The sequence below is a fragment of the Pan troglodytes genome, chromosome 6 (genome assembly GCF_028858775.2).
Source record: "Pan troglodytes isolate AG18354 chromosome 6, NHGRI_mPanTro3-v2.0_pri, whole genome shotgun sequence".
NCBI lineage: Eukaryota > Metazoa > Chordata > Mammalia > Primates > Hominidae > Pan > Pan troglodytes.
Window position 1 is genome coordinate 24,732,352 of NC_072404.2, and position 21,572 is coordinate 24,753,923.

At 34.9% G+C, this 21,572-nt stretch overlaps 1 protein-coding gene across 29 annotated transcripts in view; it reads left to right on the forward strand.

The window, feature by feature from the left end:
• The window catches only part of HDAC9 (histone deacetylase 9), a 911,712-nt gene that overhangs the window by 848,507 nt on the left and 41,633 nt on the right, over positions 1 to 21,572 (forward strand). For all 29 annotated transcript variants that reach the window (XM_016957129.4, XM_063814075.1, XM_054687406.2 and 26 more), the window contains one exon: positions 14,570 to 14,654. In XM_016957129.4, the coding sequence (XP_016812618.1) occupies positions 14,570 to 14,654 (85 nt within the window). The remainder of the gene's footprint in view (positions 1 to 14,569; positions 14,655 to 21,572) is intronic.

The following is a 21,572-nucleotide window of genomic DNA, read 5'->3' on the forward strand; positions in this document are numbered from 1 at the left end:
CTACACTGAAGTTTTAAATTTTATTCTTTTAGAAAAATAATATATAAGGCGTATTACATGTACCTCACCATTTTTTAAAAAGTGCATATATGTAGTTTTCACAGTAGTTTTATATGGTAAGCTGTAGGTAAAAAAATACAAAAGGATGTCTTTCAGATTGCAATTTCAAATCCCAGTTTCCCTCCAAACCCTTTATTCAATGATTAATAGAGCAATTATAACTCATTATCTGGGATTTCACTTTTACAAATAACAAAATGTAGTAAAGCTTGAACTTAAAACATTGGCAGAACCCGCTTTAGTTTCTCAACACTGAACATGCAATTGAACTCACATTAGAAAGGTCAAGAGGGGCCTTTCTGAGGGCCTCTGCTCTTTGTCAGATGTATTTATTCATGTGCAGAGGATTAGAATTCATAAACATTTTGCCAGTTTTTTGAATGCTATTTCTTTCCCTTGTTGTTTTTGGCCAGGCCATGTCAATACAGCAAAATTTTGCTTCTTAGGGCTTATGATCAGCAGAATAATATGTATTACATAACCCAAAGTAATTATAAAATCAGCAGGAACCGTTAGCTGTGCATCTGTGTAGACACATAGAAGGGTACCAAAAAACTTGATTTTTAAAAATTTTAGTTATCTGAGTGTTGCGCCCAAAACAGGCATTTTCTTCTTTTTAAATATCTTTATCATGAAAATGATCTACTTAGCAAAACATCTCTTAACTATTCTTTTAAGAAATATGTACAAGGTCAGTCAAAATAGTACACTATTGGATTAAAACTAATTTGAGCATGGTACAGGAAATTCCTAGAGGCAACTGATATTGAAGACATACCAGAAGTCCGTTTTTTTCTTTTTCTTGGCAAAGTTTAGAACTTAGATTTATCAGTCCAATCAGTGCATGATGAATATTTTTGATCTTTTTCAATGAAGCACTTAGAAACACCAGCTTGGGGTTTGCAAGAAATTGAAGTGAGTATTTAAATGAGAAGAATCATTAAGTTGCTTGGAAAGGCATTAGGGATACTTGTGTCAATAACCACATAGTTTTTAGAATTCGTAATAGAAACATCTGTGAGGTTCCCAGAAAATCTGATTTTGGTAATCTGTATTTGAGCTGATTGGCAAACAGTGTCACAGTTGCTTTAAGGCCAAATTTGCCTACTGTTATGCAAAGCCAATTAGTGGCACCCCGGGTTACTTCCTCTGAAAGAAATTTTCCCAAGAGGTGAGAAAAGCTTTAAGCAGTTGCCATTCCTATGGAATCTAAAACAAAAACATTGAAAAACTTCAAGCAAGTCAAAGAAAGGAGAGGACATGTAGTAGTAGAAGCCTTGGGTAGTGAGTTGAGAACATGGCCATTAGAAGATCACCTGTCAATACCGAATAAATGATGATTTCTAAGCTTGTTAGAGGAAAAAAGCAAAACAAATTGTCATAGGTCTGGAAGCTGTTGAGATTATGCTAAATCCTCTAGTACTGCAAGTTCAGCATTTACACTTGGAGCATATAGCATGTTTTGATTTCCCTCACTCTTTTTAAAATTTGGATTCTGATTTCTTTTTTTGTCTCTCCTTTTTTTTTCTTTTCTTTCTTTCCCTCACTGCCTCCCTCCCGTTATTCTTCACTTCCTCACTCCCTTCAACCCTCTCTCCCTTTCTCCCTCCCTCTCTCCACTTTCTTTTTAATAACTGCTATCTCCTGTTGAGTATGCTCAGCTGCTTCTATTTGACTTGAATTTCACAAACAGTGGCTAAACTTAGTGATTGTGTTTGTTGATAATCTTTTAAAGATGACGTTTTGCTCTAAAGCTGCTGAAATAGTCTCTTGAATTGACTCTAGTAAGTGTTGACAACCACCCCTGAGGTGAACTCTTGAGATGTTGTTGTCCAAGTTGCTCATCAGGGGTTTGTTTGCATTGGATTCCGAATGGGGAAGTTGTTTTGCCATCTTTTTCATGCTTTAGATTATGTATGGCTGAAGCTTAGTCCATTGGGGAACTGGTGTGAATCTGGGAAAGCTTACAAGCTCCTAAATAGTTGCCATTCATGAGTAAAGGAAGGAAGAACTGAATACAGGGACAATGTATGATATGTCAGAATAATGTTTTTCTATGGTTTTCTTTTAAACTTTGAAGGCTCTCCATACTCTGAAAGAGAATGTATGGGTAATCTAAAGAGAATAAAACTGTTTGGGGAAAATATTATTTGAAGATACTTTTCAGTGTAGATGTGGCCTGTGATGTTGCATTTCTTATATTCAACAAGGCAGAGCCAAATTGGTTGTGGATTTATTTTTGTTTATATGTTTTATCAAATGCCAAATGAAGTGGACATTGTTTGGATAATTCAAAACTCCATTATATAAATTTTCTGTATAGTCTTTAGGTTTTTCAGAGGGTGTTAAGGAGAATATGGGCCAGGGACCTGGATATTTCACAGGTTGTGGTAACCAATAAAAGAAAGAAAGCAGTTCTTTGCCATGGTGAAACAAACATGAAATGACATTCATTTATCTGACCATTCATTAGTCTTTTATTGGGCATGTATTTTGTGCCCAAACGTATCAATATAAGTAAAAGTAAAACAAAGTGCTTTGGGAATATAACATAAAACCATTGTTTTTAACTACAGAGATGGAGGCATATTTTAATATTTAATTGGTCTTGAATAAAAAATCAGACTAATATGAGCTAATATCTAAGGAAAAGATTATCATGTAATGGGAAAGCATAGATAAAGACATTAAGACTTCTTGGAATTGTGGATGGCTCTGTTTGGATTTGTTCGTTTTGTTTTTGGTAGAGGAGAGGTATGTTGAGTAGAATAAAAGTATATACTGAGGCTGAATCTGGGTAATGGAATATCATAAGGAATTAGAATTTCTGTGAAAAAATATGGAAGCTTTGAATAAATGAATCCCAAGCTTTGGTGTAAAACAACAACAGCAACAAAACAGCGTTTTGTTTGTTTGTTTGTTTGTTTTTTATGGAGATGGCAGAAGCTTATAGAAGAAAACAAAGCTTACTATGAAAATTACTATTAGCAATTTTCCCAGATAATCAATAAACAAAATTGTACTCTAACCACAATATGCTGGAACTGACTGTAAATGACTTGTGAAAGCCAATTGTGTGTATCTCTGCTTAAATCTAAGTTTAATAACATCACATTAGTAGCTCGAAATAGGCCATGGTGGGAATATTTACACCACAGAAATCAGCAGATACTACAAATTAGGACTACTTCTTGGACAGTTAGCAGTTCAACATTTACTGGCACACCACTGCTACACAATGTGAAACAGGTCTTGTTAGCAGAAAAGTCAACATTTGGAAAAGAGTATCATACAAAATCTCTTTAATAAAATAAAAAAAATTAAAGAAAATATTGAAAAATATAAAATTAGCAGATTAAAGGAAGAAGAGATTTAAAAAGCAAATAAAGAGAATACTAAGGCACACAAAGTGAAACAGGACTTAACAAATTTGACTGTCAAATTTAAACTTACTTGCAGAAACAGGGGCAAGTAAACAAGATTTTTGGCATTTAATGTGAGCCAAGCCTTCTTCATAACAATTGATATCCAAACTACAGACATTATGTTGGAAAACTACACATACAGCCCTGAACGAACTTCCCTTCAATGTTGTTAGAACTTTAGTTTGACATGTACTTTTCAACATATGTAGTATTTTCCTAACTCTACTGTGTGGTTCTAACTGTTTTCTCATTATGTTGTATATCTACAAACTTACCTTAATGATTAAACAAGAATATCAATAATCTGAATTATCCAACAAATTGTATTTATTATCCTCTTTCCAATTGACCGCTATGCCTTCTTCCATTTATTTTTAGTTTTATTTTTAATTACTTAGTTGGTGATTGCCATAGATGTTTAAATATATCATGTGCAAACTGTCCATGGTTAAGCATCATGGAAATTATAGGATACTATTTGGGTTTGATATGGAACAGAGGCATCTTCTCATAGTCTTCCTCCTTTCATTCATTGGCTGATGTATTGTTTAACCTACATTTCTCTAAGCCATAGTAGTTTTGGACAAAACTCAGTTAATAGAACAATAACTACAGTAATAATCTCAGAGTCTGACTCACTGGTCCCTCTTACCTTATTCAAGGAATTCCTGCAATATCTCATGTGAGCTGATGACCATGATTCCCTTTACCTCTTGGTCTTCCTGTTACTCTCATAAGACTTATGTCACTGCTATTGACCAGAGATATTTCTTTATTGCTGTGTTGATATCACCCTATGTCATCCACATGTAGGTAGGATGCAGGCAGACGCAATCTGAATAATTTCAATAGTTTGTCAGTGTAGTAACTTGATTGTTAATACAATCACCCTGATTCTGATATTTCCCCCAATCTATTTGGTCAAGAATTTTAATGACTTCAAACAAATAAAATAGGTTATTTCAAGAATGACTCATGAATCACAATTTGGATAAAATTATAACCAGATTTACTTACACAATCAAATTAAACATACACAACTAATTGCAGACTTCTCTAAGACAATTATTCAAATGAGAGTTGAGTTTCCACCACCAATCCCTCCTCACTAGGGAATTGATAATAGTTCATCAGCATGGAGAGTCAGGTCTTCATTACAATCTGCTTCCCTTGTCCTCTTGGTCTTGATTATCATATTCTTCCAAAGTTCCACAATATCTGTGACCCTGACAACTGAACCCTTTCTGCATTTTGTCTGAGTCGCTTTGCATGTTGCAGGGGGACTTTCAGCTTTCTTTGTAAGTAAATTTGTGGCCTTGTATCTAAGAATATAACATGTTGCTCTTATGCAAAATATATAATCTCACTTTGTTTCCTGGAAGGACAATAATACAGTGGAAAGAACATGAACTCAAGATCCAGACTTTGTTTCCCTATTCTCTTACATCACAGTGCTTTTAATTTTTTTTAGATTTTTAATTTTTGCTAAACTGTTTTTAATTGTAAAATATAACACTTATACAGAAAACTGCAAAACACAAATGTACAACTCAATGAAATATCAGGGAGATCACATATGTAATGATCAACCAAGAGATAGAGTAATGTCAGCTCTATCTCTATGAAAAGACCCCACGTTCCTTTTCTAACTAGTATCCCCTTTCTCTTTTCTGAAAGTAACCAATTTTCTGATGTCTAACACTATATTTTAATTTGTAGCTTTATATCCATGAAATCATACAATATATAATTCTTTTCTTACTCATTTTGCTTAACATTATGTTTGTGAGATTTATCCATGTTATTGCAGCTAGCTATATTTGATTCATTTTCATTAACATCTAGTATTCCATTCTATAAAAATAATTTTTAGGAAAATGTCACAGTTTATTTACATATTCTGCTTTTGACAGATAAAGGGAATTTTTCCTGTTTGGGGGCTATTGTATCTAATGTTGTGATGGACATTTTATATGTGTTTCTTGGTGCACTTATACCGACATTTTTGTTGAATATATTTCTACAAGTGGTATTGCTGAATCCTGAAATATGCATGTGTTTAAATTTTGTGGATAGCACCAAACTGTGTTCCATAGTGGCAGTTACAATTTGTACTCCTACCAGTGGCATACAAGTGTTTACACAGTTCTGTATCCTTCTAATACTCCATATTGTCAGTCTTTTAAAATCTTAGCCATTCTGTTGGATGTGTAGTAGTATATCACCATGGTTTTGATTTGCCCAGATGCTAATGTGGTAAAGCAGTTCTTCATCTATTTATTGATCATTTGTACATACTGTTTTTGAAGTATCTATTCAAAACTTTTGTCCACCTTCATATTGTCTTTTTCCTTACTGATTTAGCAATTCTTGATAGGTTCTAGTGTTAGTTTCATGTGTTGAAATATCTTGTCTTTTCACCATCTTAAAGGTGACCTTTGATAATTGAAAGTAACTTTTTAATGTGGTATAATTTATCAATCTTTTCCTGTAGGATTAGTTCTTTTTGTAGTCTGTTTAAGTATTCTTTCTGGATTCCCAAAGTCAAGAAAAGATTATTTTTATTCTTTCCTTCCTCTTTTCTGAAAGGTTTATTTTTTGACTTCAACATTTAGATGCATAGTTCATCTGGCATTGAATATGTATATGGCATAATATAGAGGTCAGGTTTGTTTGTTTCAATGTGAATATACAGTTGATCAAGTACCACTTATAGAAAAGACCATCCATTCAGCAGGGCACAGTGGCTCATGCCTGTAATCCCAGCACTATGGGAGGCCAAGGTGGGCGAATCATGAGGTCAGAGGTTTGAGACCAGCCTAACCAACATGGTGAAACCCCATCTCTACTAAAAATACAAAAATTAGCCAGGCGTGGTGGTGCGCACCTGTATTCCCAGCTACTCAGGAGGCTGAGGCTGGAGAATCGCTTGAACCCAGGAGGCAGAGGTTGCAGTGAGCTGAGATAGCACCACTGCACTCCAGCCTGGGTGATAGTACAAGACTCCGTCTCAAAAAAAAAAAAAAAAAAAAAAAAGACCATCCATTCATTATGGCTCAGTAGTGTTAACTTTATCCATGTATACATGGAGAGTCTATTCTATTTCACAGGTTTCTCTCTTTTTATGTGATATTATCAGACTGTCTTAACTACTGTAGTTTTATAAAACGTCTTGATATCTGGTAGAACAAATCTTTCCGTTTGTTTTTCTTCTTCAAGACAGTCTTGGCTACATTTGGCCCCACTGCATTTTTATATAAAATTTTAGAATCAGCTTGGGTGGTTGTACAAATCACATATAAGTGGATATAAATGGATTTAGTTCACCAACTAAGACAAAGGTGATAACATTGTAATAGCAGATGCTCTTTGAAGGGAAGCTTTCTGTAATATAAGGAAAGTTTGAATGAAGGAAATGAAAAAAAAAATTTATCCACAAGAACTAACTGAAGGAAAATTCATGTGACCATATTAATATCAGATAAAAATGGACTTTAAGGCAAGAAAAAAAGAGAAAATAGAGATCAAAAGAGATGTTTCATACTGATAAAATATTCTATGAACCAAGAAGATAAAACAATTCAAACTTTTTGTGTCTAAGACAGCATGAAAACATATTAAGTATACATGGAAAGAACCAAATGAAAAAATAGGCAAAACCACAATCATCATAACAAATTTTAGTACACTTCTCTCAGTAACTGATAAACCATGAAGAAAATAAAAGTGAAGGCTGATGTGGAAGATTTAAACACTTGATAAACTTGCTATAATTTAAATATATAATGGAGTATATATCCCCTAACATGACAGAATATCGTTCTTTTCAAGGACATTCTTAACATTTTAAAAAATAGACCGTATATGGAGCATAAAGCAAGTTTCAATAAATTTGAACTAATTGAATTCATACATAGTATAATTTCTTACCCACAGTGAGGTAATTAGAAAATCGTATATATTTTGAGATTTCAAATATACTCTAATTCATGTGTCCAAAGAAATCACAGTGAAATACTAGAAAGTATTCCGAAATAAAGCATTATGAAAACATAACGTGAAAACTTGTGTGATAAATAAAGCTGAACTTAGAGAAACATATGGTTTTAAATGTATATATTAGAAAAGAAGAAAGCTTAAAATTAATGTTTAAAAGCATGTATCTCATTAGAGAATCAAAGCAGCAAATTAAATGCAAAGAAACCAAAGAAGATATAAATAAAATGATAAAATAGAAAACAAGCATATATGTAAGATTTTTAAAGTCAGGTTGATTCTTTGAAATAAGTAGTAAAATTGATCGAACTCTAGTAAGACTGACCAACAAAGAAAAAGCATGCATGCCCAGCACTGGGAAAGAAAAGGGGACTTCACTACAGATTTTAATGTTATTAAAAGGATGACAAGAAAATATTAAAATAAACTTTACGTAAACATTTCAAAAACTTATGAAATGGAATATATTAAATGGAAAAATTATAATAAAAATGCAACCTTGCAAGACTGAATAAAAATACAGCAAATGTGAATGGTTCTTTAATTACTTACAAAACTGAGTTTTTAAAACTAAATTTACCAGGAGAAAACACAAAACCCATAGAGCTTCACCAGGAAATTCTACCAGGAATTTAAGGAAAAAATAACACCAATCACAAATTGTTTTAGAATAAAGGAATGGATGGTAGGAAGAATCCATCACAAATAATTTTTTGAGGCCTATGTAATACCAATACCAAAAACTTAACAGAATATCACAAGAAAGGAATATTATAAGAGAATATTTCTCATAGTCATAGTAGTTAAAACCCTAAATAAAATATTAGCAGTTCATCAACATCTTAAATGTTCATAAAAATTGGGTTTACTCTAGAAATATAACATATTAACTTTCCAGACTAATTCATTATACTTCATCACATTAAGACAATGAGGAAGAAATATATTTCAATAAATGTTTTAAAAGCAGCTGATAAACTACCCAATCATAATGAACAATTTTTACAAATAGGAATAAAAAATGTTTATTAACTTGATAAAGGATAGCTACAAAATAAATTCCACAGTATACATCAGGTTTAAAGGTGAAATATAGAAATTATTCTTTTAAATCAAAAACAAGACAAAGATACTCTTACTGCTTCATTTCAGCATTGTTCAGGGAATCCTAGACAGTGCGATATTGTAAGAAAAAGAAAAAGATATCAGTATTGGAGAAAAATAAATCTTTCACTATTTACAGATGATTTGTAATTGAGTATGAAGAAAATCTATTAAAAGATGTTCATTTAAATTATGAATTAATATGTAAATTTAACAAAGTGGGTAGTTAAAAATCAGTGAAAATTTAAAACTCACTTAAAAGGTTTAGTAAAAATTAATTATATATCTATATAACTGTCATAACTGTAGAAAATAAAAGTTTAAGAATACACTGGTTTTATGTAACCAGTTATCATTAAGGGAAACTGGGTGAAGAGTACATGGGAATTTTGTACAATGTTTGAAACTTTCTATAAATATAAAATTACTTCAAAAAACATTTTAATAATGAGTTTATTTCACACACACATTTTTGTATCCCTACCATTTCCGTGTCTGACCACTACTATACTATATCCTATCATAACATTCCATACATACTTAAAACCAAGCAAAGGGTGGAGTTCCATCTTAGAAAACTGAACAGACATTTTGGACAACACATTCTTGGCAATGGAACCTGGACAACATTTATTAGATATGGTATGTAAAGTTCTCACTCTGCATTACAAAAAGACAGGTGGATATCAAATGATAGAGAAATGAAATAAGACAGAAATTTTCTAACAAGCTGTTTAAACTATTAAGGAGACTTCTTGCTCCACTGCCAGAGATCTTGAATAGCCTCTTGGTCAGTCATTAGGAAGCAGTTCTTCACATAATTGATGAAATTGGTTTCCAATTTGGGAAGAGAACCACCTTTTTTTGTACTTGCTTGCATTTTTGCTTTAATGTTTTCTACAGAACTAGGTCCTTTTAGCATTTTGGGAGGGGTCTTTTTCTATTTTTTGAAGGATTCTTGACCTTTTGGTCTTGATGTTGATGGTTTTGAGTCTTTTTCACTCTGGTTTGATTTTTGTGCATTTTTGGCTGGAGTATCTTGTATAGATTTCTTCACTGGGCTTTTTCTTCATCTTCCTCACCCTTGTCATCGTCATCTTCATTGTCATCATCATTATCTTCATCAGCAGCAAGTTTTTACTGTTTTTCTGTGGAACCTCACTACCACCTCTAGAGGCAGCTCGCTTTCCAGATATACTTAAGAGCTTTGCATCCTCCTCCTCTTCATCTTCTCACTGTGCATCTTCCTCCACAGCTGTTAAGTGCTGCCCATTAATATGCACTGGCCCTGAACTATGCTTCAACCATAAGACCATAGGTGGTGGTATTTCAAAGCCCACAAAGGAAACTGTTGGCTGTACAGACATTTTCAAAGTTGCCAGTGTTACTTTTATTTGGACTGCGTTTATATTTCATTGCTTCTGCTTCAATGATGTGCAATTCATCATAGGTACTGGCTCCTGAACTGGCCATTCTTAAAGAAAACTGGTGCTCATTTTCATCGTCATCCACATTAAAGTGATAATATTTGTCAGCTTTAGTTCACAATTAAAAAGTTAATTTTGAGGCCTTAGAGGGCTCATGTCCACGTCCATCAAATCTTCTATGGGTTTGTAGCACCCACTGTGGTGGGAGAGAAGGCGAATGGAGATAAATGACTCCTACTCCAGAGAACAAACACACAGGACAGAATCACACCAGGATTGAAAATTTTTTAATTAAATTATAAATATACATATTTTATATATATAGTGTAAATATATACACATACATAATTTACAAAAGCATTAAACAAACCAAATACCTAGAATAAATCTATCTGAAAATATGACCCTATTCACAAAATTGTAGAATATTTTTAGAGAAGTTAACAAACATCTAAATAAATTATAGAATACATTATGTTATGGATTAGAGGTCTAGGTATTGAGATGATCCCAGTTCTCCTCAAATTGGATTAAAGATTAATTTCAATGCCTTTCAAAATTTCATTCCATTTTATTGTCATTCTATTGCTTTTTCTTCCGCTCAATTGGAAGCAACCTTTTCTCCTCTAATTATTGGCATGGCCATTCTGCCTCTACTTGCCCTGGGTCTTTGTTTCTTTTGCATTTCCCTGCGTTTCTGATCTATAGAAATATCTGCCTGCATGTCAGGAAACCTTGCCAATGCATAGGAGAAAATAATTGTGTGGAAATTATGCAAGAGCAGTTCACCTTAGAAAACAAAATGAGTTATCACTGCTGTTCTAATTCTTCATCTTAAAACCATATCCTGATTACAGCAGGAAACCAAGAGGAAGAACCCATTTTATTTTGTCTTGTTAGCTATGGTGAGCAGAATAAAGGCCACCTCTTCATGTTATTTTTTCGATTAAGTATTTCTCCATTTATTCAACATTTTTAAAATGTCTTTCATATACAGTCTCCATCTTTGTCTTTAAATGGCTCACAACAAAATAGAGAGTGGGATACAATGACTTTCTACTACATAATGTATTTAGTAAATAAGAATATTTGTGGGGGAAAGGGCCATAGGAGGGGAAGAAATTTGCTCTAGTAGAGAATTTGAGGAGCAGGCAATATTTGCGGTGGTCCTTGAATGCTTGGTAAGGTTTTACCAATTCAACGAAGAATGAAAAAAATAGAATTCAGAGGAAACAGAATAGATAAAAGTACAGAAATATTAAAATACTTGGCATATTTGGGAAACGTCAACACATAACAAAAACGCTAACAAGTCTATTTAATAGATCCTTTGCTTGATTGATGTATACATCCATCCTCACACACCTGTTACATTTGCAAAGGCTCTGTTTAGCTTCTTTTATGTTCTGTTCTAAGTCATGCAAATAAAAAAAATCAGTGAGCTGTTTTTCATAGCTCATCAGTACAGCGTAAATTTTAAAAATCTTACTCAACAGCTTCTCCAAGAATATCCCTCGCCTCTTTCTATAGATGAATCTTAGGCAACTAAAATGATTTTTGACGATTTAAATGATCTGATTCTAAAGAACCTGGAAATTACTTATAAGATGATAATGGCCACAATTTTATGGTGTTTTAAAATAGCTGCAGTACTTAGAATGTATATGGTATATGCAACTTAACAAACATCTGAATCATGTCAATACATTATCACAACTTTCTGAAAATGATGTAGAAAAATAAATTTCCCTGTCACTGAGCCTGAAAATCTGTGTAAAGAATTGCTATGAGTAATGCTTGTGATTAAGCTTTAGATACAATTAAGCTGGATGAGAGCTTTAAGTGTCAAGAGGTTATGTTAAAATTATCTAGTGTATCTTATAACTCCATGATAATTACCATTATTTAACAGAATTGCTTGACAGAAATGGCATGACGGGTGTGTACTATTTCCTACATTTGCATCTGCTTTATCTTTCTGTAACTTTTGCATGCAAAAGTTGTCTTGTTTATATAAATTACTCCTTATTTATCTTTTAATAATTTCCAGTAATGCTGATTAATCTCAATCACCAATGTTTTTGCTGTATCTAATCACCTAAATTAAATACATAGCAAAACTTTACCACATATTCTTATTTTCTGCTCCAAATTTATAAAAAATGAATATTTATTTAATATTATTTTATTAGTTATTAAATTATGAATAATGACAACACTCATAAATATTTATTAAGTGGATGCTTCAATCAGATGTTGTTAGTGCTTATAATTGTGAGTGATTAAATAAATAACTGTCTAGACAAGACAACCCAATTCTGTGGTCCCGCCATACAAGATTTTAATTTTATAAAAACAGACTCTAAATGCCACTTGCCTTCTTGCCACCGGAGAGAATATTATCCATTGCATACCTGCCAGAGAAAAAATAAAGAACCTACATTGAGAAATTTCTGAATTCAGCTCTGTCTGTATGTATACACTCAAAATGAAACAAATTGGGGCAATTTACTGAAGGTTAAATCCTCTAAATGACATTCAACTAAAACATGCAGGGAAATGGTTTGGGAGGTTTAAATGATCAATTTAATTGCCTTAATTCTCTGAATTGCTTTTTAAAATAGACACAACCCTTTTGCATCTAACTAAATTGGAGGTTTAGGGGTGTTTGTATTTTACTCTCAATACTCTGAATCACGGATGCTTTCTATATAACCTGAGTCTTTAAAATAGCCCAGACCTCAGTGTGCAAGAGACCAGAAGTTAGATGTTTTACATATATGATCTGCCTATAGCTTTCTTTCCAGGAGCCAGCACCTTTCAGTTTGTCAGGATTTTTACCCGAAAGTCACAGGGAAGCTTTTTGAAGAGCTAAATATGCTGACATCGCTTTGTGCTTTTGTTCTTAAATATTGGAACATAGAGTGTCATTTCAAGATATTTTATTAGTAAAATCTATCTGATTTCTATTAAAAATTATTTTCTCTAAGCTCCAAGAAGGGAGTGAAAAATTATTTATAAGCAAAGTAGCCCTCTGAACCTTGTCTAATGCATAAGAGTTTTCCAAGTAAGCTTCAGTTTATGATTCAGTAGTTCCTCTGAGTTAAGAGAGTGTTACTAGACTAACATATTCTTGAAGATACAATTTGAAATACCACATTTTAAAAATGATTTTAACAAGTTTTAAGAGTTTATTTCAGAACCTTGTACTGCCACAGAGCGGTGGTGGTGAAGTTTTTTTTTTCCTCTCACCAAACTGTATTGCAAATAAACCTTTTGATGTTTAAAAGTTTTTCTTTGGCAGCTAAGAAAAACACTCTGGAAAGTTATAGTTAGTGAATTTACCCGTGTATAAATATCCCTGAGCTAGTCTGTTATCCTGTGGCATCTGGAATAAAGGTGCTATTGTTGTAGATTTCATGATTGAAGAATAGAATAATCAATTCAGAGGGACCCTGAGGGGAAGATTCACTCACATATGTGGTGGAAACTGGTAATCCCTGTGTTATTTTAGGTTTTCCTACAGATGAAGAGACATAGATGAGTTCATGCTTTGATGCGTCTAGTGACATCGCTTCCCATTCATGCCATATTATAGTTTGATCACCAGTTCTTATTTGAGATGATTAACCTTAATGTTTCTAGGAAAACTACTTTTTTGTTAATCCTTTTGTTACTATTACTTTATTTGCTTTTCGGGTCACAATAGCTGGACAACTATTTTATTTGCAAGGGCCCTAGCCATGCGCTTTCTGCTGCAACATGCCAAACTAATCACCACAGCATTCTGAGGGATGTGTTATCAGACTTAGGCCTGACAGATAGGCTCTATAAATTATTTAAAGCTTCTCTTCATTTCTTGCAAAGCAATGCTTGCTGAGCTTCTCCATGAAAAATTAGTGTAATTCCAGAAGATTATGATAGATTTGCAAGGTAGGAATTTGGCCTGTGCTTACACACAGACATCTGCATAGTTGTGAATAAAGTAGAAGTTAAATGAAACGGTACAGTTATTTTACATTTGGTTATTTGAACCCTTTCTCTACTACTTTATTCAATGGCCTTTGAATAAAAGCAGCTGTGTCTCATGGCTTTCTATCGTGAAGTGTTCAAATGTATAAGGTGGTTGAATGTAAAAACACTGTGAAAGTATGGATAATAGACTGCCCACTTTCTGTCTATTGCAACTTCCCTGAGGTTTTGTTTGCAGGGCCCAGCTGCGTATACAGACATGATGGAATTTGGTTTGTCAGGAACCTACAAAAATTACACAAATAACTCAGATTTTTAATGAATAATGCACAGACATGCACCTGCTTCAGGGACTTCATAGATTAGTCTTGTGACCAATGGAAAAGCCCCTTGGAATTCAATTACATGGATACAAAACAGAAAATAAAACTGGCTACACTTTTAGAACTAATATCAGCAAAATGTTAACTAGTTCTCGGAGCAAGCTTTTCCTGAGGATTAGGTTGTTTCAGTTTGCTTTGCTTCTGTGAGACTTACTATAAAGTCATAATATTCTGCTCATACTATTATCTACTATTCTTGCAGCTGGAGCCACTTGCAGAAGATATTCTCCACCAAAGCCCGAATATGAATGCTGTTATTTCTTTACAGAAGATCATTGAAATTCAAAGTATGTCTTTAAAGTTTTCTTAAAAATTCTAAGCAGGTAAAACTAACCAAAATTATATTGAAAATTATGGTACAAAGAAACATTTATTTAGAGTTATCATAATTTGCACATGCGTTCTTAAGTATATATCTTAATGTGTTGCTCTTAATGCAGCAATCTTATCTTACACTGATGACAAAACGTAGAGACTCTAGATTTAGAATCTTGTTTTCTCATGTATTTCAGGTATTTGGAGTTTTTACCATTATGATCACTAAGCATTTACCCAGAACCATGAAATAAATGCAGAAATTGTGATTTTGTAATCCAATCTTAACGAAGGGTAGTTATCTCCTAATGATGTTGGAATTCAGCAATCATTTACTGATTCATATGTGTCAAGAGAGGAAAAAAAAATTAATGAGAAAGGCTCTGTATGGGAAAATCCAACTTAACAAAGCAGGGTGAAGTCATAGACTTTTTTTATTATCCAATTCCCTTCACACACATACATACACATAAGCACGCATGGGTGCACACACATGCTGAAATCAAGCACAAACTAACATGAAGATTAGCATGAAGAGGAAAACCAAAGGGCACTATTAGGTGTCCAGGAGGAATAGGAAAACCCTTAGGTTTGCTACTGTCCTGTAGAAGCATTTATTAAGTGCCACGTAAGAAGCCACTTGCCAGCTATCTCTTTGGGTCATTGCCTTTGCTTGTTCAGTAGCAATTTGGAGATATGGGTTGACTGGAGTTAAATTACCCATTTATTTGATACTGTGAATATTTACACATCAGGCCATATAGGAACTAAAAATAATTCTCCACTTCATCTCACTCATGCTGTGACTGAGGGCCATATGTACCCAATAAACATTTATTGACTACATGTCATAACTGAAATAAACTATGAATTTTGAAGACTTTTAGGGAATAGAAAAATAAACCTTCAAATGCTGGGGTGCACTATTCAAGTCTCTGATATAAGCCTAAAGTACAGGAACTGACAGAGACAAAGCAGGGAAGGCTGGAGGTGATTTCATAAGCTTGAGAAGAAAATCCTGTCATTGTCCTGTCTTTGTCTTGTTTCCATTGGGGCTAGATAAAGAGGGTCTATTACATGTCATTCTAGATTTCAAAGCAAGGAATCTTGTAGTGATCTTTGACAGCATTCTTCTCTTCATCCACATGCAATCCAATGTATGCTTTCAGGTCATTAATAGAATGAAAATATCTCAGTTTTTATACATATTATTATCTTTTTCTGAGCATTGTTTAGCCATTATCTACACAGAGTGTTAAAATTGATTGTTCCTATGTATATTCTGAGCATATCACTTCAATAGGCATTTTTGAGTTCTTATTACATGTTGATCAATTACCAAGGCACAGAGGTTATGAAGAGGAATAAGACATAGTTTCTGCATCAAGGAGCTAACAGTCCAATGAGTGAGAGACAACCAAGTAAATAATTGCAATACAGTATTCACAGAGTACACTGAGGTCATGGAGAAGGGGCGGTCTGTTTCTTCAGTCCCTTTCAACTGGGGGTGAGAGGGACTGGATAGTAAGGAAGGTTGCTTGACAGTGATATAGCCTGAGCTTGATTCTTCAGGGCTGAACAGCACGTTGAATAACTGAAGAAAGAGTGAAAATGCTTTGAAAGGAACGACAGAAGTGAAGGACTCTCTATTTCCACATAGGTATAAAAAGGCGTAATTTCTGTACATCTTTAGAAACTCTACTGTTGCCTTTTATATTGGATCTAATTTCCTAGTAATGATTTTCCACTGCCTAGTTTTTTTCCTTTCACTACTGATGTTTTCAAGTGGCCTCTACAGTCTGCTCTAGCCAAGCAAACCTGTTTGACTCTTGAAAAAGACTCAATCTACTATCAAAACTTGCTGTAGGAGTATCCTGCCACTAAGGATTGTCAATTCCACTCTTCTGCCCCAAAGTGCATTTTACACCACCCAACAGTGATCACTTGTCTGTGAAATCCATTTCCTTCTAAACTCTTAATGAGTACCCCACCCAGCTTGGAGCATTACTGATGATCCAATAATGCCATAATTTCTCGAGACCAATATGTGTTGGTTCAGTGGTATATTTATTTTCAATGTTTCTCTTAAAAATATCAAATATTTAAATGTCTGTTAGCTCTGGTTCCTAAATTAGAGGATAATCATCAGGAGGACAGGAATCATATCTTTTTGTCTCTGAATGTCCCTCCAGGAAGGGTTGACAGCAGGTGTGAGGTGCTTGGGAGCCTGGCCATTAAAAGTAGGCAGATTTGAGTAGGTAGGACGTGAATAACTCTTCAAGATCATAAACAACAAAGGCCATAAGCAACCAGAGCTCCTCCTTCTGAGTCAAGGATATATGGTATAGTGGACACTGATTTTGGTATACCCAGAAACAATCCACTCTTCACATCTACTCAAAAGGAGTCTGGTTTTATTCATGAATCTTTGCCACCAGATACCATGCAACTCAGGGGGAAGTTCAACTTAGCTCCAACCCAGGGGAGCTGTTTTTAGTCTAAGTCAGTCAACCCACTTAACAGTGATTGGTTAAGAAATGGGTACGTGACTCAGTTCAGGCCAATGAAAATCAGGACTAGCTTTATGGGCATTCAGCCTGCATGGTCACATAGGTCCCACACATAGAAGGGCCCCATCCTTAGTGTAAGGCTCTTGCTGTTGCTGCCTAAAATTCTTACTGCGTTTTAAAGAAGCTGCCCATATTTTCATTTGCTACCAGGCCCTATAAATTCTGTAGCCAGTCCTGATGAAAGTCAAGGTGATGGTGAGGTGAAAAAATGTTTACCAAGAAGGAATGATAGTAGCATCACCACAAGGACAACTTAAATGTCAGTTGAGAGTACTCTGAATAGTGGGTTGAGGTTGTAAAAGGAAAGAAAACACAAGATCGGAAAGTGATCTCTCACCATTTGAGAAGTGGAGTGAAACTCGGTAGAGAGAAAGTGTTTCAGCACTGTGGCTTTGACCACTGTGTGGTGTATTTGTATGTGGTTATAACTATGTGTCTTTGGGGCCACTCTTCTATGCTAAAGGAAGAGAAAAGAGCCCTCTAATGTCCACAGAGCAATAAAATCAAGTGGGTATTTCAGAGTCTCAAACTTCGTAATGGCTTGGGAAATTAAAATTATGGGCTCCCTGATTAGTAAACAGTGCTTGATTTCCTCACAAGATATGAAATCGCACTCTTGCTTCTCACTGTTTTATAACCGATGCTTCCATTTCACCTGCTCCTTTGGGACTCCAGGACCCTAATTGTGTTCCTCATTTCCCCTTTGGCAGAGAAAGTGGTAGGGACAGGATACTTATTTTGTGAGACCCAGTTCAAGATGAAACTGTGTGAACTCTTCCTTGTTAAAAAATTAATAATTTCTGGAGGGTAACAGCAAAGCACTGAACCAAGCATGGGGTCTTTCTGAGAGTGGGGCGCTTCGCAACTGCACAGGTTACCCATTATGAAGCCGCCCCTGAAGGTAGTCTTTGTTCAACAGGAGCACTTCCTCTTCACATATGTATCTGAGTGTCACACAAGTGCCTCCTTTCAACTTTGGGGGGTGTTCAGATTTCAGCCCACCTTCTAGCCCAGGTTCTGAAGGGTTCTTTTGTGCTGCAGTTTGCAACGACAGTATCAGAAAACTATGTTACTGTTGAGAAGCAGGCTTGTAGCATGTGGGAAACATTCAGGCAAGTTTCTAGATAGCCTTATCCCAAGGCACATGGCAAGGTGCTGACAGTTCTCCTGTGAATTTCTTTTTGAGAACTGAGTCCCCCAGCTGAGGGTATGCAGGTGCTGGAGGTGCATTGGCTCCTTGCCTGGCCACATGTATGTGAATATTTTCCAACAGGATCATTTATGTTGTCCTGTCCTTGTTTATGTTGCTCATCTAGCTGAAGAGAAAAGGCCTTACAGGCTACAGAAGGGCAATGATTTCTCCTGACAGGTGAAGACCCTTCCTGACAGGAGAGGGTCTGGTTCCATCTTAACATGATAGATGGCATGCAAGGGTCAACTATCTTTGAGATGACAAAATGGAAAAAAAGTTTCATGTTATTCCTTAAGAAATTAAAAATAGAAATACCATATGATTCAGCCATCTCACTTTCTGGAAGACTTATCTGAAAGAATTTAAATTAGAATCTCTAAGAGATGTTAGCACTCTCGTGTACGTTGCGGCACTATTCACCATAGCCAAGAGATGGGAGCAACCTGAGTGTCCATCAGTGGATGAGTGGGCAAAGCAAATGTTGTATAGACATAAAGTAGAATATTATTCAGACCTACAAAAGGAAATTCTGCAATACGTGGCAACTTAGCACAATCTTTTGATGGCAGATATTATTTCTGCTGTGTTCCTGCTTGTTTTTAATTGCCGTATCTTCTGCACAGTCTCTGGCATGTATTAGGTGCTCTGCAAATGTGTGTTGAATGAATGAATCAGCTAGTCTGTCAATGTTTGCCACATTTTTCTTCTAAGCCTGGATTGATTTTTGTAACTAACCTCACATATTTATACTCCTTGGCACACTCATGCAGAATGAGGGATTAAGAAGACTAAGCAAAATACATGAGAGTCCATTTCTTCTCCTTTCTTCACAACCCACAAGGATGAGTCATTTCTAAGTTAGGAAGAACATGGATTATTTTTGTGAGTTGCCATTTCCATGGGTAAGCTTGGGGTGACAATTCTCAGAGCTGGATCTAGCACTTGGCTAACTGGCTGTAATAATCAACAAGTGATGCCAGTAATGAGTCAGCCCAGAGTGAGATAAAGAACTCTCATATGGATGTTTCCTTTCCTGAAACCCACCCTAGTGATTTACAGCATCCATGCACCGTTGAATTCCTTCACTTTTCTGCATGGCATGGTGGGCGCCAGGGTTCTAAAACACCACTCTTTATACCAGTGCTGGCCCATTATAAGTTTTTCACAGATTTGGGAGGGGAGGAACCATGAAGTGAGTTTTCCATAAAAGTAAATTTATTTAGTTTGAAAGACTATCACTTTAAGTTCTAAAAACAAATAATGAATGATATTGATATTAATCTGTGAAACCTCAAAATATGAGAACAAGTATAGAGCCATAGTTTTCTTTTATTTATTTAAATTTCTTAGTGAGAAGAGTATTCCTTTTAAGTGTCGACCAATTTTGTAGACTTCTTGAATGATAATAATCATAACCATAGCATCTTTTGTTTTGTGGATCAAGGAAACATATACATGCACAAGGATTTGAGGATTCTTTCACAATTTTGCTGCAACCCTGCAGTGGTTTGCCTCTGATAAGTTGAAGAACACCGGTGTAGGAGATTTTAAAATGATACGAATTCCATCGTAATCTTCTCCTCCACTCAACAACCATGTGACAATGAGCAAGCCACTTGTTTGAGGAATTTCACCAGGAATGACATGGCACATCACTAGAATTGCTTTTCCACATTGGCGCTACTGTGACAACAAAGTGGCAAATAGGCAGAAGAATCCTAAAAGAACAGTAAGAATTTTCTGCCTGTAGCCCTACTTTCAGTTTTCCCCACTCTAGGGATTATCCCTTATTTAGTGAATTGAGGTCTTTTTAGAATTTCTTATTATGCCAACCAAGGCAAAATGGTGGCACAGGCAAGAATGAGGAATGGAAAGTACCTGCAATTTCACCGTATGTTCTTGTCAAATGTGTTTTACATAAATAGAGGAGCAATTTCCATGTTTCTTGTATATAAAATTTGTGAGTATAGCTAATCCTCTATTGTTTTAAACACACACACACACACACACATACACATACACACACACACACAGAGTATTATTTAGGGCAATGAGAAGTGAATTTATAATCCTCAGAATTTATCCAACTTTTGAGGACAATTTGAAAATGGACATGATTTCCTTTGTTGCAGGGGAATGTTACAAGTAACTATGTAATTGACTAAAGCATAATCAGTTATCTCCATGGTTCCATACCAGCAATGCACAGAGCACACTCTCACACATTCTAGAGTAATAAGAATGAAATCAGATTTTCCCTGGGAGATGAGAGGCAAGTATATTTGACACCTACTCCTTGTCAGAACTGTGCTTGATTTATGTTTTGTATATGTGTTTTTGAGTGAGTGATGTCTTGCTTCTCCTCCTCTTCCTCTATGTTATTGTTATTCTTTACTCTTATTCTTCCTCCTCTTCCTATTATTATTACTAATATTATTATTATATCTGTAGTTCTGGGAACTGGTCTTAGAAGTAACAACTGATACTAGAAAAGAACAAAGGAATGCTGATTTTGTTGATTTTACTTTTTATTATATTTCCAATGGGAGATAACTCATAGGTAAAATAAAATACTAAATAAACACTGTCAATGTATTAAAATGAATAATCAAAATATGTGGTACTAGTTTTCTTGGTGATTAAGAGAACTGGTTATGAATTGAAGGAAAAGGCTATAAAAGTAAAATAAGACCGTATTTTATGTAATGTTAACCGTAAAGATAACAACCATTGTCTTCTTTTATCTGAAATACCATCCTCTCCCATCATTATAATATCCTCTACCGACCCTAGTACAAGGAGAAGGGGCATTTACATCAGATAATCCAGGAGAAAATCCAAATTGTTTCTAAGCTGAAAGGAATTTGTATACATCTCTTGTTGGGGGGTGGGAGAAGTTATCCAATGTTTTGACCTCATGGGGCTATGTACACAACTAAAAGCGTTGTTTCTCCAGATTGCAACGTGTGCTGCATAAATTAAAGTGCTCACAGACTTTACTAGCTTCTTGACTGCACACCAAAATTCTAACTCAAACTCAGTTTTTCTTCTTTCTTTTTGTCCCCATCTACTTCATTTTGATTTTCTGCCTTTTTTTCGTATGTCTCTTCTCCTCTCTCTTCCATTTC